Genomic DNA, 17834 nt, shown 5'->3' with positions numbered 1-17834 from the left:
TTTTGTGAATTTTGCAGGCTTCATGCTGTCCTAATGTTGGTGGTTAACGTAGATCTTATATTATTTTGGTGTGTTGGGTGGTGTTTTGTGAATTTTACAGGCTTCATGTTTTTCCTAATGTTTGTGGTTAAAGTAGGTCTTGTATTATTTTTGTGTTTTGGTGTTGTGTTTTGTGAATTGTGCAGGCTTCATGTGTCCTAATGTTTTGGTCAATGTGGGACTTGTATTATTTTTGTGGTTTTGTGTTGTGTTTTTAGAATTTTGCAGGTTTCATGTCGTCCTAATGTTTGTAGTTAACGTAGGTCTTGTATTATTTTCGGTGTTTTGGGTTGTGTTTCTAGAATTTTGTAGGCTTCATGTTTGTCTTAATGTTTTGTTCAACGTAGATCTTGTATTATTTTTGGTGTGTTGGGTGGTGTTTTGTGAATTTTGCAGGCTTCATGCTGTCCTAATGTTGGTGGTTAACGTAGGTCTTGTATTATTTTGGTGTGTGGGGTGGTGTTTTGTGAATTCTGCAGGCTTCATGTTTTCCTAATGTTTGTGGTTAACGTAGGGTCTTGTATTATTTTTTGTGTTTTGTGTTGTGTTTTTAGAATTTTGTAGGACTCATGTTGTCCTAATGTTTTGTTCAACGTAGGTCTTGTATTATTTTTGTGTTTTGTGTTGTGTTTTTAGAATTTTACAGGATTCATGGTGTCCTAATGTTTTGTTCAACGTAGGTCTTGTATTATTTTTGTGTTTTGTGTTGTGTTTTTAGAATTTTGCAGGTTTCATGTTGGCCTAATGTTTGTGGTTAACGTAGGGTCTTGTATTATTTTGGTGTTTTGTGTTGTGTTTTGTGAATTTTGCAGGATTCATGTTTTCCTAAGGTTTTGGGGTTAACATAGGTCTTGTATTATTTTGGTGGTTTGTGTTGTGTTTTTAGAATTTTACAGGATTCATGTAGTCCTATGTTTTGTTCAACGTAGGTCTTGTATTTATTTTGGTGTATTGTGGGGTGTTTTTAGAATTTTGTATGCTTCATGTTGTCCTAATGTTTTGGACAGCGTAGGTCTTGTATTATTTTTGAGGTGTTGTGTTGTGTTTTTAGAATTTTGTATGCTTCATGTTGTCCTAATGTTGTTGGTTAATGTAGGTCTTGTATTATGTTTGAGGTGTTGTGGTGTGTTTTGAGTTTTGCAGGCTTCATGTTATCCTAATGTTTTGGTCAACGTATGACTTGTATTATTTTTTGGTGTGTTGGGTGGTGTGTTTGAGTTTTATGTAGGTTTCATGTTGTCATAATGTTTGTGGTCATTGTATGCCTTGTATTATTTTTGGAGTGTTGTGTTGTGTGTTTTATGAATTTTGCAGGTTTCATGTTGTCCTAATGTTTTTGTATAACGTATGTCTTGTATTATTTTGGGGGTATGAGAGAGAATATTACATTATTACAAGCCCTGTTGTAATAATATAATATATATAATACATATATAATATAATCTCTCTCAAAAAATAATACAAGTCATACGTTGACCAAAACATTAGGATAACATGAAGCCTGCAAAACTCAAAACACACCACAACACCTCAAACATAATACAAGACCTACATTAACCAACAACATTAGGACAACATGAAGCATACAAAATTCTAAAAACACAACACAACACCTCAAAAATAATACAAGACCTACGCTGTCCAAAACATTAGGACAACATGAAGCATACAAAATTCTAAAAACACCCCACAATACACCAAAATAAATACAAGACCTACGTTGAACAAAACATAGGACTACATGAATCCTGTAAAATTCTAAAAACACAACACAAACCACCAAAATAATACAAGACCTATGTTAACCCCAAAACCTTAGGAAAACATGAATCCTGCAAAATTCACAAAACACAACACAAAACACCAAAATAATACAAGACCCTACGTTAACCACAAACATTAGGCCAACATGAAACCTGCAAAATTCTAAAAACACAACACAAACCACCAAAATAATACAAGACCTACGTTGAACAAAACATTAGGACACCATGAATCCTGTAAAATTCTAAAAACACAACACAAAACACAAAAATAATACAAGACCTACGTTGAACAAAACATTAGGACAACATGAGTCCTACAAAATTCTAAAAACACAACACAAAACACAAAAATAATACAAGACCTACGTTGAACAAAACATTAGGACACCATGAATCCTGTAAAATTCTAAAAACACAACACAAAACACAAAAATAATACAAGACCTACGTTGAACAAAACATTAGGACAACATGAGTCCTACAAAATTCTAAAAACACAACACAAAACACAAAAAATAATACAAGACCCTACGTTAACCACAAACATTAGGAAAACATGAAGCCTGCAGAATTCACAAAACACCACCCCACACACCAAAATAATACAAGACCTACGTTAACCACCAACATTAGGACAGCATGAAGCCTGCAAAATTCACAAAACACCACCCAACACACCAAAAATAATACAAGATCTACGTTGAACAAAACATTAAGACAAACATGAAGCCTACAAAATTCTAGAAACACAACCCAAAACACCGAAAATAATACAAGACCTACGTTAACTACAAACATTAGGACGACATGAAACCTGCAAAATTCTAAAAACACAACACAAAACCACAAAAATAATACAAGTCCCACATTGACCAAAACATTAGGACACATGAAGCCTGCACAATTCACAAAACACAACACCAAAACACAAAAATAATACAAGACCTACTTTAACCACAAACATTAGGAAAAACATGAAGCCTGTAAAATTCACAAAACACCACCCAACACACCAAAATAATATAAGATCTACGTTAACCACCAACATTAGGACAGCATGAAGCCTGCAAAATTCACAAAACACAACACAAAACCCAAAAATAATACAAGACCTACGTTGAACAAGACATTAGGACAAACATGAATCCTGTAAAATTCACAAAACACCACCCAACACACCAAAATAATACAAGATCTACGTTGAACAAAACATTAAGACAAACATGAAGCCTGCAAAATTCACAAAACACAACACAAAACACAAAAATAATACAAGATCTACGTTGAACAAAACATTAGGACAAACATGAAGCCTGCAAAATTCACAAAACACAACACAAAACACAAAAATAATACAAGACCTACGTTAACCCAAAACATTAGGACAAACATGAAGCCTGCAAAATTCACAAAACACAACACAAAACACAAAAATAATACAAGACCCTACGTTAACCACCAACATTAGGACAGCATGAAGCCTACAAAATTCCCAAAACACAACACAAAACACAAAAATAATACAAGACCTACGTTAACCCAAAACCTTAGGAAAACATGAATCCTGCTAAATTCACAAAACACAACACAAAACACCAAAATAATACAAGACCCTACGTTAACCACAACCATTAGGACAACATGAAGCCTACAAAATTCCCAAAACACAACACAAAACACCAAAATAATACAAGACCCTACGTTAACCACAAACATTAGGACAACATGAAACCTGCAAAATTCCCAAAACATCACCCAACACGCTAAAAATAATACAAGTCCTACATTGACCACAAACATTAGGACAACATGAAACCTACAAAATTCTAGAAACACAACCCAAAACACCGAAGATAATACAAGACCTACGTTAACTACAAACATTAGGACGACATGAAACCTGCAAAATTCTAAAACACAACACAAAACCCCAAAAATAATACAAGACTATGCTGACCAAAACATTAGGACAACATGAAACCTACAAAATTCTAAAACACAACACAAAACACCAAAAATAATACAAGACCTACGTTAACCACCAACATTAGGACAACATGAAACTTGCAAAATTCACAAAACACAACACAAAACACCAAAAATAATACAAGACTATGCTGACCAAAACATTAGGACAACATGAAACCTACAAAATTCTAAAACACAACACAAAACACCAAAAATAATACAAGTCCTACGTTGACCAAAAAACATTAGGACAACATGAATCCTACAAAATTCTAAAACACAACACAAAACACCAAAATAATACAAGACCTACGTTAACCACCAACATTAGGACACATGAAACCTACAAAATTCTAAAAAACACTACCCAAAACACCAAAATAATACAAGACCTACTTTAACCACCAACATTAGGACAGCATGAAGCCTGCAAAATTCACAAAACACAACACAAAACACAAAAATAATACAAGACCTACGTTAACCCAAAACCTTAGGAAAACATGAATCCTGCTAAATTCACAAAACACAACACAAAACACCAAAATAATACAAGACCCTACGTTAACCACAAACATTAGGACAACATGAAGCCTACAAAATTCTAGAAACACACCCCAAAACACCGAAAATAATACAAGACCTACGTTAACTACAAACATTAGGACGACATGAAACCTGTAAAATTCTAAAACACAACACAAAACCCCAAAAATAATACAAGTCCCACATTGACCAAAACATTAGGACACATGAAGCCTGCACAATTCACAAAACACAACCCAAAACACAAAAATAATACAAGACCTACTTTAACCACAAACATTAGGAAAAACATGAAGCCTGCAGAATTCACAAAACACCACCCCACACACCAAAATAATACAAGACCTACGTTAACCACCAACATTAGGACAGCATGAAGCCTGCAAAATTCACAAAACACAACACAAAACACAAAAATAATACAAGACCTACGTTGAACAAAACATTAGGACACATGAATCCTGTAAAATTCACAAAACACCACCCAACACACCAAAATAATACAAGATCTACGTTGAACAAAACATTAAGACAAACATGAAGCCTGCAAAATTCACAAAACACAACACAAAACACAAAAATAATACAAGATCTACGTTGCACAAAACATTAGGACAAACATGAAGCCTGTAAAATTCACAAAACACAACACAAAACACAAAAATAATACAAGACCTACGTTAACCACCAACATTAGGACACATGAAGCCTGCACAATTCACAAAACACAACACAAAACACAAAAATAATACAAGACCTACTTTAACCACCAACATTAGGACAGCATGAAGCCTGCAAAATTCACAAAACACAACACAAAACACAAAAATAATACAAGACCTACGTTGAACAAAACATTAGGACACATGAATCCTGTAAAATTCACAAAACACCACCCAACACACCAAAAATAATACAAGATCTACGTTGAACAAAACATTAAGACAAACATGAAGCCTACAAAATTCTAGAAACACAACCCAAAACACCGAAAATAATACAAGACCTACGTTAACTACAAACATTAGGACGACATGAAACCTGCAAAATTCTAAAAACACAACACAAAACCACAAAAATAATACAAGTCCCACATTGACCAAAACATTAGGACACATGAAGCCTGCACAATTCACAAAACACAACACAAAACACAAAAATAATACAAGGCCTACTTTAACCACAAACATTAGGAAAAACATGAAGCCTGCAAAATTCACAAAACACAACACAAAACACAAAAATAATACAAGACCTACTTTAACCACCAACATTAGGACAAACATGAAGCCTGCAGAATTCACAAAACACCACCCCACCCACCAAAATAATACAAGACCTACGTTAACCACCAACATTAGGACAGCATGAAGCCTGCAAAATTCACAAAACACAACACAAAACATAAAAATAATACAAGACCTACGTTGAACAAAACATTAGGACACATGAATCCTGTAAAATTCACAAAACACCACCCAACCCACCAAAATAATACAAGATCTACGTTGAACAAAACATTAAGACAAACATGAAGCCTGCAAAATTCACAAAACACAACACAAAACACAAAAATAATACAAGATCTACGTTGAACAAAACATTAGGACAAACATGAAACCTACAAAATTCTAGAAACACAACCCAAAACACCGAAAATAATACAAGACCTACGTTAACTACAAACATTAGGACGACATGAAACCTGCAAAATTCTAAAACACAACACAAAACCCAAAAAATAATACAAGTCCCACATTGACCAAAACATTAGGACACCTGAAGCCTGCACAATTCACAAAACACAACACAAAACACAAAAATAATACAAGGCCTACTTTAACCACAAACATTAGGAAAAACATGAAGCCTGCAGAATTCACAAAACACCACCCCACACACAAAGATAATACAAGACCTACGTTAACCACCAACAATAATACAAGACCTACGTTAACTACAAACATTAGGACGACATGAAACCTGCAAAATTCTAAAACACAACACAAAACCCCAAAAATAATACAAGTCCCACATTGACCAAAACATTAGGACACATGAAGCCTGCACAATTCACAAAACACAACACAAAACACAAAAATAATACAAGGCCTACTTTAACCACAAACATTAGGAAAAACATGAAGCCTGCAAAATTCACAAAACACAACACAAAACACAAAAATAATACAAGACCTACTTTAACCACCAACATTAGGACAAACATGAAGCCTGCAGAATTCACAAAACACAACACAAAACACAAAAATAATACAAGACCTACGTTAACCACCAGCATTAGGACACATGAAGCCTGCACTATTCACAAAACACAACACAAAACACAAAAATAATACAAGACCTACTTTAACCACAAACATTAGGAAAAACATGAAGCCTGCAGAATTCACAAAACACCACCCCACACACCAAAATAATACAAGACCTACGTTAACCACCAACATTAGGACAGCATGAAGCCTGCAGAATTCACAAAACACCACCCCACACACAAAGATAATACAAGACCTACGTTAACCACCAACAATAATACAAGACCTACGTTAACTACAAACATTAGGACGACATGAAACCTGCAAAATTCTAAAACACAACACAAAACCCCAAAAATAATACAAGTCCCACATTGACCAAAACATTAGGACAGCATGAAGCCTGCAAAATTCTAGAAACACAACACAAAATACCAAAAATAATACAAGACCTACGCTGACCAAAACATTAGGACAACATGAAACCTACAAAATTCTAAAAACACAACACAAAACCCAAAAATAATACAATACCTACGTTAACCACCAACATTAGGACCACACTTACCTTCTCCAGTCACAAAACAAAACACGAACCATTAAAATCACATCAGGGCATAGTTGGTACTGCAGTGTAATTTATATATATATATAGAAATTGACTACTAGGCGGGGTATCCATGACTTACCCAATAAATAAACAAAAGTCAGTCTAGTGTGCACCCTCCGAACCATCCATCCAGACAGCCATATGAAAAATGTTCTCCCACTGTATAAATAGGGCAAGCCTTACGATATGTATATGTATATCGTGTAATCTGTAATGTATTGTATACTTTCGATTGTATACTTTTTATGAATCTGTGCTCCAAACCATGTGATCATGGTTGTGAGTTAAATAAATGATGATGATGACACATAACAAAAGCCATGTGTTTCCCCTGTCACCTGTCAGCTGTCAGCTGGCAATTGTCACCTGTCAACTGTCAACTGTCACCTGTCACCTGTCACATGTCACATGCAAATTTCAAAAGATAAGGAACCCCACCCCCTGTCCCCTCATGCATGATGCATACAAGCTACATCAAAGATAAGGACCCCCACCCCTGTTTTTTAAAATCTAATTAACACATTCTGATGTCCACCTGGCACTTGAAACGGATTCTCAATAGCCACCTGGCACTTGAAAGGAGTGGAGAGAGCCCCCACCCTTGTTTACACAACACCCATGTTTTTTAAAATCTAATTAACACATTCTGATCTCCACCTGGCACTTGAAACGGATTCTCAATAGCCACCTGGCACTTGAAAGGAGTGGAGAGAGCCCCCACCCCTGTTTACACAACACCCTTTGAAAACTGCCAGATGTCAGTTCAAAGGAATGGAGAGCCCTATTGTTTCCTTTTCACACCTGTATGCGGAATCTCTGCACCTGGCCCCGGTTGCCGGCAAGGCAGGGCCATGTCACAGGGAGATGCATGGAGGAAGGGAGGGAACACACACACGCACACACACACACACACACACACACTGTACACACACTGTCATGGAAAATGTGCGATTAGCTTTCATTATTTAATAACACTATGGTAATTATATTTATGATATATATATATAATATGATTTATGATTTATGGAATGTATGGAATTCAAGGAATGTAAATAATGTAATGCATAAATTAATTACTCATTTGCATAATTTATGCATTAATTGACTCACTAGCGCCACCAGTGGTGGTGGCCGAAATGTGTAATGAACACCAACCATAATATACTACTCACAGCGGCAAATGGGAAGAGTGCAAAGCATCCAAAGCATGACCTTTTACACCGGGGACTACAGTAGTTTGCTATCTGAAACGGAGAAGAGAAGACGAAACTATTTGTGTAAGGTTTTCCTGTCAACCGCCCTCCGCCTCCTCCCAGGCTCCTAGCACTCAGAAAGAAGCATGGATCCTCCCCCTTATGAGTAAGGACGCACTGTGATTGGGCCAGTAGCCACTTTGAGTGGCAGTCGGTGGGAAATGCTCTCGCCACAAAATTTTCTAGTATTCTGGCCATAATAATCATTCTGGGCGGCCCCAGCTGTTGGTACGCAGAAGCGCTTCCCGGCGCTTGATTGACAGCGCATTTTTTATTTTTACCGCGCATGCGCACCTGCGCACCACTTATGTGCAGCCCTGATTATGGGATTTAACCTCAAACAAATTGCAACAGTAACTCTTTCAACTTTTTTTGAGGGGGGGCTAATTCAGCTATAGTGTAGATTCTTGTGCTAACAGAAACATTAAATGCCAATGAATGGACATTTGGACATGGAATGGACATGGTGTACTCATGTTCTCCTATAGCGGTTTTATTGTCTGACTTATGTCTATTGTGCTTTTCTTCCTTGTTATACAGTACATTTCCGTCCTTTCACTGTCCCTGTATTTTATCTGTATTCTAATGTTTAAGATCTGCATGTTCAATATGATTGTTATTATATGTTATTATTATTATTTTGAGCAAATGATGATGTACGATGATAAGAGCGTGCAAAACAAATGCTTGCAATGGACTCCCCCTAGTTTGACACGTCACAGCTTGTAGATCTGCTATTTTTCAATAGCTAAAGCACGACATAATGCTAACACCAAAATGGGTTCAGAATGGGATAAATCAGAATTACATTTTGAGAATTTTGCCTAATATGGTTGTTAATGGCATAGACATATAATGGTATAGACCAGTGTTTCCCAACCTGTGTGCCGCGGCACTTTAGTGTGCCTTTTGAAATGGCCAGGCGTGCCGTTTGGTTTAAACAGAAGTAGCCTCGGTAGCCAGGCTTTTATTTCCGTTGAAAACAAGTAACTCCGACCCTCCACTGCAGGGCTCAGTCGGCTGCCATGCGGTCCGGTTTTGCAATTTGCATCATTGTTGCCCATCCCCACCAGTCTAACGACCCTCGTCCATAGAAATGCTAATGTTTGGCTTTGTTTACATGAGGAGAGATCACCTACTCGTCTGGCATGTACTGTATCAAAAAACACCGCTTGCCTCTGTGCATTCCTAACCTCGCGTCACCAGGCTTTCAGTGCGTTCCTGCCGGTGCATTCACATGTGCAGTTGAAACGATGCAAAACGCGTTGTGAGTTGATCATGTGGAGCCTGCTTTTTGCTGGTGTCAATCTTTTAAGCTGACCTACAAGCCCACGCTGTGTTGCAAAAGCGGCTGTGGTGTGGTGGGCTTACAAATCGCAGAGGCAGAGCTACTGCATAACAGCAACGGCAGTCGAGACGACATTCACGTATCTAGGTGTGCCCTGGGATTTTAATTCCGGCTCTGGGGCGTGTGTGTTCGAGAGAGAGAGGGGGTAAACTTTGACATGCCCTGCATGAGAGGCAATTAAACTGGCACGTGCGAAAAGACGCAACCGGTAGATGAGGTGCATCGCCGTGAAGAGCGACAGCATTGAAGTGCAAATGCCACCACCTGCACGTGCCACAAATGTCAACATAATACGGTGGAATTATGGCAATAAAGCACCACCCAGATACATGAAACCGCGGCATGTTCTTCAGTCTCGAGGCTTATACACGACGCCGTGGGCTTTGTGTGAAGCTTGTTGCACGCTGACGGGGGGGAAGTGGAGATTGTGATGCTAATTGCAGAGGGAAAGGTTTCTCATAACGAGGGGAAGCACAGCACGCCGCAACGCGTCCTATAGGAACAGCTGGCCAAGTTAGGGTTTTGGGGTTTTGACAGCTGCGTTGAAAATTAAATAATTATGGCACAGGCAAATTTACATGTGTGTGTGTGTGTGCGTGTGCGTGTGCGTGTGTGTGTGTGTGTGTGCGCGCGTGTGCGTGTGCGTGCATGAATGCGTCTTTGGTTCCCCAGCTTTTGCGATTGCATCTATTCACCGCAAAACTGTAATTATGCCATGGAGAAACATCACAGTCTCGATCTCTTGAATCTGAAAAGAAGCCTATAATCCATGTGGCTTCCTTCGCCTCCTCGGTGGTGCCGCGTCGTGCCCAAAAATAGCAGACCTACAAACTCACAAGAGTATGTGAATCGGTCTTGACACGCGCGCGGGGCATTCAGTGTCAAAACGAATGTCGTCATCCAACTCTGTCCCCAACTCTTTGGGCAATTTTGGGCCGGAACCCCTTTTGGTGTTTTAAACATTATGTTATAATTTAGCTATTGAAAAAAAGCAGATCTACAAGCTCATAGCGCGCCACCGAGGTCAGGCCTAAATGGGTTAAGTAAAAGTATCAATACTACAATGTAGACATACTACTCCGTCACAGGTAAAAGTCTGGAATTCCAAATGTACTTGAGTGAAAGTAGAAAAGTATTGGCATCAAAATATATGTACTTTTAGTACCAAAAGCAGAAAGTAATCATTATGCAGAATGTCCCGTTTCAAGTGTTCAAATGTTTACACATCTTTTGAAAATAGAAAGATCTATAAGCTCGCATCGCTAGGCCGAAATGCATATTTCACAATCTACAATCTACAATCTATAAAGTATCTTGAATCTGAAGAAGCCTATATAATCCACGTGGCTTCCTTCGCCTCCTCGGTGGTGCCCAAAATAGCAGACCTACAAACTCACAAGAGAGCGCGAGAGAGAGAGAGAGCATGTTGAATCGGTCTTGACACACGCATGGGGCGTTCGGTGTCAAAACGAATGTCGTCATCCGACTCTGTCCCCACAACTCTCCAAAGACGGGTTGTTGTTGTTGTTTTGTCCCACTTTGCATCAGACATGACAGGACCTCATTGGAAATGAGGTTTAAACCCATTTTGACCTGGGAACGATTCTGCAAATGCAGTCCTCTACATCCTGACAGTTTTCTGAAAAAGCCATATGTTTCTGTGTCAGTCGTTCTTCGATTTTTCAAAAATAGCAGGCCTGCAAGTTTGTAGTGCGCTACGAGCTTGTAGATCTGCTATTTTTCAATAGCTAAAGCATAACATGATCCTAACAACAAAAGGGGTTCCCGCCCAAAATGGGTTAAACCCATGGTCTGATTAAAAAAAATGCCCTTTCTGAAAAACCCTGATCTTGTTTATCTGCAATTTTTGAATAGCCGAAGTATAAAACAATGGTCAGAAGCGGTTGACCTTATCAAACCCTGTACACTCAGGAATTAATTCCATATGTTGATCTGACCCCCCCCCCCCCCCCCATAATGCCAAAGCGCCAGCGCTCGCCCAGCAGTCTGCCGTCACCCAGGCAGATGCAGTGCACGTGACGACAGTAATAATAATTATTCAATGTGGCATTGAGTGTGGAAATATAGTGGCCCTCTCCATCGTCAAAGTTGCCCACCCTTGACGTATGTTGATCAGCGATATGGGCATGGCCAGGATGCAAACCAGGTGCATCATGGGTAATGTAGTCCATGTACTCCTTAAAACACAGTATGTTGATCAGCGATATGGGCATGACCTAGCCTGGATCCAGCCCAAAGACCCCGCCCACTCTCTGAGTGGACTGCATCTCTTGGTCTGGTGTTGTGCTGTGAACCTATAATTTATTCGGTACAAAAATGTATTATCCAATGAGAATCGGTGGTGGGGGTGGGTCTAACAAACAACCAATCAGCGCCGAGGCCCGTTTTCAGCGTCATCGCACAGCGCAACACACATGAGGAAGGAGGGGAAAACAACAACAATGGCTATTGGTTGAGGGAAATTCTAATCCCCTCCCACTTGAAATCACTCAGACAGGAGACAATGTCAGACTGAAGCTTCAAGAAAGCTACAGTCTGATAATCAGGCTAGGCATGACCAGTAAGGGGTGTCCCAAAAAATAGATTCGAATTAGAATTAGAATTCCCGTGATTCCCGTTATGAACGATTCAAAATCGATTAATAATTTCCTTTTTTCTTTTGTTTCTGGTTACAGTTACAGGAGTTTTCACCACATGGTGTTTGTGATAATGAAATGTAAGCATACCCTAATCACAGTACAGATCATGTCTTCAGTCATTTTCAAGTTACTGTGGTATTAGTCACTTCAGTTGGCTGGAGTAGATGGTGATGAAATCCTATGTATTGAATCGAGAATCATTTTTAGTTTTGAATCTGGGAAAAAAAAATGCTTTCGAAACGATTTTGAATCGAATCGTGACCCCAAGAATCAGAATCGGAATCGAATCGTGGGACACCCAAAGATTCACAGCCCTATTAATGACCAGGATGCAAACCAGGTGCACCATGGGCGATGTAGTCCTTACCGTATGTTGATCAGCGATATGGGCATGACCAAGGACTGTCTAAAGAGGATGGGACGCGAAGACCGTAAGGGCACCGCCATGTTGCTCACATGGTGCTCCATGGAAGGGAAGAAACATGCGCAGTGGGCTATATGCAGCCAACACTTCCGCATTCAGCTTCCTTGGTCTCAACTGCGCATGTTTCTTTCCTTCCATGGAGCAGGGTTGCCAAGTCTGCTTATTTCCCGCAACTTTTGGCTTCCTTTTTTCCCAGAGATCCTTTTATTTTCTTTATAGGCTAATTATTAGTATAATAAGTTACTAAAACATTAATTATCATAGACATACATAGTATTTATAATGATAAATGCATCAAATATTTTTTTATCAGGACTATATGGTCATATTATTGGGTTTGTTTTGGCTTGTTTTTGGAGGTGGGTTATTTCTGTCACGAGTTGGCAACACTGCCATGGAGCAAACATGGCGTCGCCCGTACGGTCTTCTCGTCTCGTCCTCTTTAGACAGTCCTTGGGGCATGACCGGGATGCAAACCAGGTGCACCATGGGTGATGTAGTCAATTTAGGCTTTTTTTTTCTCTTCCACTCACTCCTTACCGTACAGTATGTTGATCAGCGACACGGGCATGACCAGGATGCCCACCAGCATGTCGGCCACGGCCAGCGAGCGCAGGAAGAAGTTGGTGGCGTTCTGCAGCTTCTTCTCCAGCGACACGGCCAGGATCACCAGGATGTTGCCGCCCACCGTCAGCGCGATGATCACCAGGATGAGCAGCGCCGGCCAGTTCTTCTCCTTGATGATGGCCGCCGCCTGCAGCGGCGACACCGCGGCCCCGGAGCCACCGCCGTGCTAGTGGTGAGAAATAGTACTCAGTTGTTTTACTTAACTCATTCTGACCTGAGATCAGATTCTAAAAACGTCCTTCTACATTCTGACAGTTTTCTGAAAAATGCTATGTTTCTATGTCAGTCGTTCTTCGATTTTTCAAAAACAGCAGACCTACAAGCTCGTAGCGCACCACTCGGTGGCGCGCTACGAGCTTGTAGATCTGCTATTTTTCAATAGCTAAAGCATAACATAATGCTGACACCAAAAGGGGTTCCCGCCCAGAATGGGTAAAAGTATCAATACTACAATGTAGAAATACTACTCCGTTACAGGTAAACGTCTGGAATTCAAAATGTACTTGAGTGAAAGTAGAAAAGTATTGGCGTCAAAATATATGTACTTTACTTATTTACTTACTATATAGTACCAAAAGGAGAAAGTACCCTTTATGCGGAATGTCCCATTTCAAGTGTTCAAATGTTTACACATCTTTTGAAAATAGCTGATCTACAAGCTCGCATCGCTTGGCCGAAATGCATGTTTCACAATCTACAATCTATGAAGCAACTAGTAACTAGAGTTTTAAAATAGGAGTAATACATAGGAGTAAAAGTACAGTATTAAAGTACAGTACTTAATCAAATGTACTCGTCATTATTTGGAATGAATAATCAATATAGTACATCAGTGGGTTTTCAACCAGTGGTCCGGGGACCACCAGTGGTCCTTGAGAAGGTTCCAGGTGGTCCCCAGCTGAATGATGGAGAGTTGGTAACCAAATGAACCATTATACTGTAGATCTTTAACTCTTGAGAGCGTAAAATGGTCAATGTTTGCCTGTTATCTCTCCTAATGGTACCAACATCAACACGGCATGGAATTGTGGACAAAATCTTATCCAACGAAAACAAAATATTCTACGTTTTGTGTCTGATCAAATGGTGGTCCGTGGCTCAAATGCAGAATAAATTATGATATGATTATGATATTATGGAAAGGGTTGAAAACAATTGTTGATATCCCGATATTGTCCAACTCCTAATTTCCGATACCGATATCAACCGATATCAACCGATGCCAAGCTTTTCCAGTAGTGGAAAAAAGTACTCAAAATATTGGCTGAAGTAAAAGTTTAAATGCTGCAATATAGAAATACTCGTTACAAGTGAATTCAACATGAGTACGAAATATAGGGCTGAAGTATAATGTATGATTTGTAATAATAATAAAAGTAACTAAAGTTTTCAAAGAAATAGTAGTGGAGGAAAATACAATAGTTGCCTCTGAGATGTAGTGGAGTAGAAGTAAAAGTAGCCTATTGGAAATTGGAAATACTCAAATAAAGTGCAAATACCTCAGAAATGTGAAAAGTACATCACATAGATGAGGCCTATTTGCCAGTGCAGAAGCATACTTGCCTTAATGCCTGAGATAACGAGCACCAACGAGGACCAGGTGCACACTGACACACACTCTGCAGTGCTCTAATGTGAAATTATTATGTCGTTTCGAGGAAGCAATCTGATTGGTTGAAACAGCCTTTTAGCCGTGGGTTAAACCGGCACCATCACCACCTAATCAAAACAAAGATTTTTTTCAGCTGCTCTGTTCTCCCAGAGCGCTAGCAAACTCAGTGAAGCTTGCGGAACTCGACTTCGTTTCGTTCCTGACCGCATATAACTGTCGTGGCAATAATCACGTTAACACACACCCTCTCGTGTGAATGAAGCTTCAAGGTCATTTCTCTCCGAAAGCCCAAATGGAATATTAAGGATTACTGTGATTATGGTAGGCTCACATTTCACACACCATACACCAGTAAGAACTCCTGTAACTTTTTAAAAACAAAATAAATAAATATATATCCTCTCGTGTGAATGAAGCTTCAAGGTCATTTCTCTCCGAAAGCCCAAATGGAATATTAAGGATTACTGTGATTATGGTAGGCTCACATTTCACACACCATACACCAGTAAGAACTCCTGTAACTTTTTAAAAACAAAATAAATAAATAAATATAATATATATATATATATTTTTTTTTTTCTTTTTCTCAGATATTATTTTTCCGATACCGATATTTTCATATCGGCCAATGATATCGGGAGGCCGATAACACCGGACATCCCCTAAAAACCACTTCAGCATATCGATATATATCGACATACAGTATATATATATATATCGTAACGTGACCACTGTATATCGTGCAGCTTTACAGCAGGCAATAAATACCCACCAGCTGGCCGCTGAGGTTGGCGTCGGGCTGGGCTGGGCCTCCGACGGCAGAGAGGCTCCCGCTGATGCCCGCAGCCACGCCCGCCACTCCCCAGGAGGGCGACGATGAGGCGGCGGTGGCGGCGCTCTGGTTGAGGCCCTGCACCAATAGGGAGCTGATGTTGTTCCACACGCCCACCTCCATCGCGGAGTCCCCTCCCCTCCCCAGACCCCCCCCCCCCCCTTCCCTGCCTTTGTCCCTCCTCCTCTAGTCCCGGAAGGTTCCAGGAACGGAGAGGCAGGAGGTAGAAGGAGGGGGAGGGGAAGGGCGGACTATCCCGGGGCAGCGGTGGCCGAACGGTTTGCGGAGTGGTCTTGATATCGGAAGGTCGCTAGTTCGTATCCCCGGACCGGCACGTTAAAATTACCACCGCTGAAGTGCCCTTGGACAAGGCATTGAACTCCTACCATGAAATGTTCTATGAGCAGGGCCTGGCTGTAAACAAGTTCTTGAGCTTAGTCCAGTTACCCTGGGTAAACATAGTACCTTTCCTTTCCTTTCCACTTCACCCCCTGTCACCAGCAGAGGGAGGTAGCGGGGGGGCGGCGGGGTGGAGCCCTGCTACTCGGCATTAAGAGAGAGGAGAGTGAGGCTTATCGGGTAAAAGTTTTGTAATGTTCCAAATCCCCCCCAAAAAAACGAGTTCCTCGATCTCAACGGGAGGCTTTTATGAATACACCGCGGAGAGATGACGAGAGGGGAGGATTAGATGGGGGAGTGGCAGAGGGGGAGGGGACTAGGAAAGGAGGGTAGGGAAGGAGGGAGGGAGGGAGGGAGGGAGGAAGAGGTTGAGGAGGTGTCGTGTTTTTGATTCCGCCGCTAGCTCGCCGCGGCGCCAAATGGACTCAAACCTGCCATTTTGTCTCTGCTCGGTCGGTGACTGGCCGCGAGGTCCAAAAGAACGGTGTTCTCTGAGACCCGTTTGGCGGAGTGGGGAGGCTCAGTCGCAAAGTGTTCCTCTCCTGGGCTAAGACGGCCTCCCACGAGTCCTGATGAGGCCAAAATCTGTGTGATTCATGGCGGATAAGCGCCAGACCGTCCTCCTCTTCCCTTTTAGTGAAATCCCGTTTCAGTGTGACAGCGAAGTAGCAATATATAGCGTAGGAGTGCTGGGATGGTGTAGCAGGCAGTATTCTTTCAGGTGGTTGAAACCTGTTCTTTTTTTCCCTTTATATATCAGGATGTCAGCTAGAGGCCAGCTGGACCTGCAGGAAGAGACAGAGATAACAAAAAGAGAAGATAATGCGGAATTAGTAGAATTATAGCATAGAATATGAATTTATAATTTTGTTCTCACGCATCTCATCTCATAATGCAAAGTGTGTCCGACTTTCTTTCTCTCTCTCTCTCTCTCTCTCTCTCTCTCTCTCTCTCTCTTTCTGAACTCAAACACACCCAACCAGACTCTCCTCTCCTCTCCTCATCCATCATCCATCATGCATACAGTTCTCGTCACCGTGAAGGCTGTGAGTGGCGAGGTCATCAGAGACATTCAAATCAATCCGAGGAGAGTGGACAGGACGGAGACAACGCCTGCGTGTGTGTGTGTGTGTGTGTGTGCATGTGTGTGCGTGCGTGCGTGCGTATATATGCACACATGCATGCATGTTTGTTTTATTCATTCACCCTATGCTCCAGACAGATATCGTTTAATACTTCATAAACCTATAGCTAGGGGAACTGTGTATGTGTGTGCTCTGTGAGTGTGTGATCTGTGTGTGTGTGTGTGTGTGTGTGCGTGCGTGCGTGTGCACGCATGCGTGCATGCTTAAGCTCATTAAAATGCATGAGTGACATTAAACAGGCTGCCTAGTACTGACTGTACAAGCAGGCGTTTCATTTAGGTATACACACACAGACAGGTATCCACGCAGACGGGTACGCACAAAGTGTGTGT

The 17834-nt window shown here is 40.6% G+C and overlaps 1 protein-coding gene across 1 annotated transcript in view; it reads right to left on the bottom strand.

The window, feature by feature from the left end:
• Nucleotides 1–16081, bottom strand: part of LOC310876054 (5-hydroxytryptamine receptor 2C-like) — a gene marked incomplete at both ends in the record, with an annotated part of 61354 nt that extends 45273 nt beyond the window's left edge. Inside the window, 2 exons of the mRNA XM_083789501.1 lie at nt 13428–13680; nt 15899–16081. Of these exons, the coding sequence (XP_083645627.1) occupies nt 13428–13680; nt 15899–16081 (436 nt within the window). The remainder of the gene's footprint in view (nt 1–13427; nt 13681–15898) is intronic.
• Nucleotides 16082–17834: the final 1753 nt, after the last annotated feature.

The sequence above is a fragment of the Protomyctophum parallelum genome, assembly GCF_964188405.1.
Source record: "Protomyctophum parallelum genome assembly, chromosome: 18".
Lineage (NCBI taxonomy): Eukaryota > Metazoa > Chordata > Actinopteri > Myctophiformes > Myctophidae > Protomyctophum > Protomyctophum parallelum.
The sequence above is the reverse complement of the archived record's forward strand: the minus strand, read 5'-3'. Positions and strand labels throughout refer to the sequence as shown.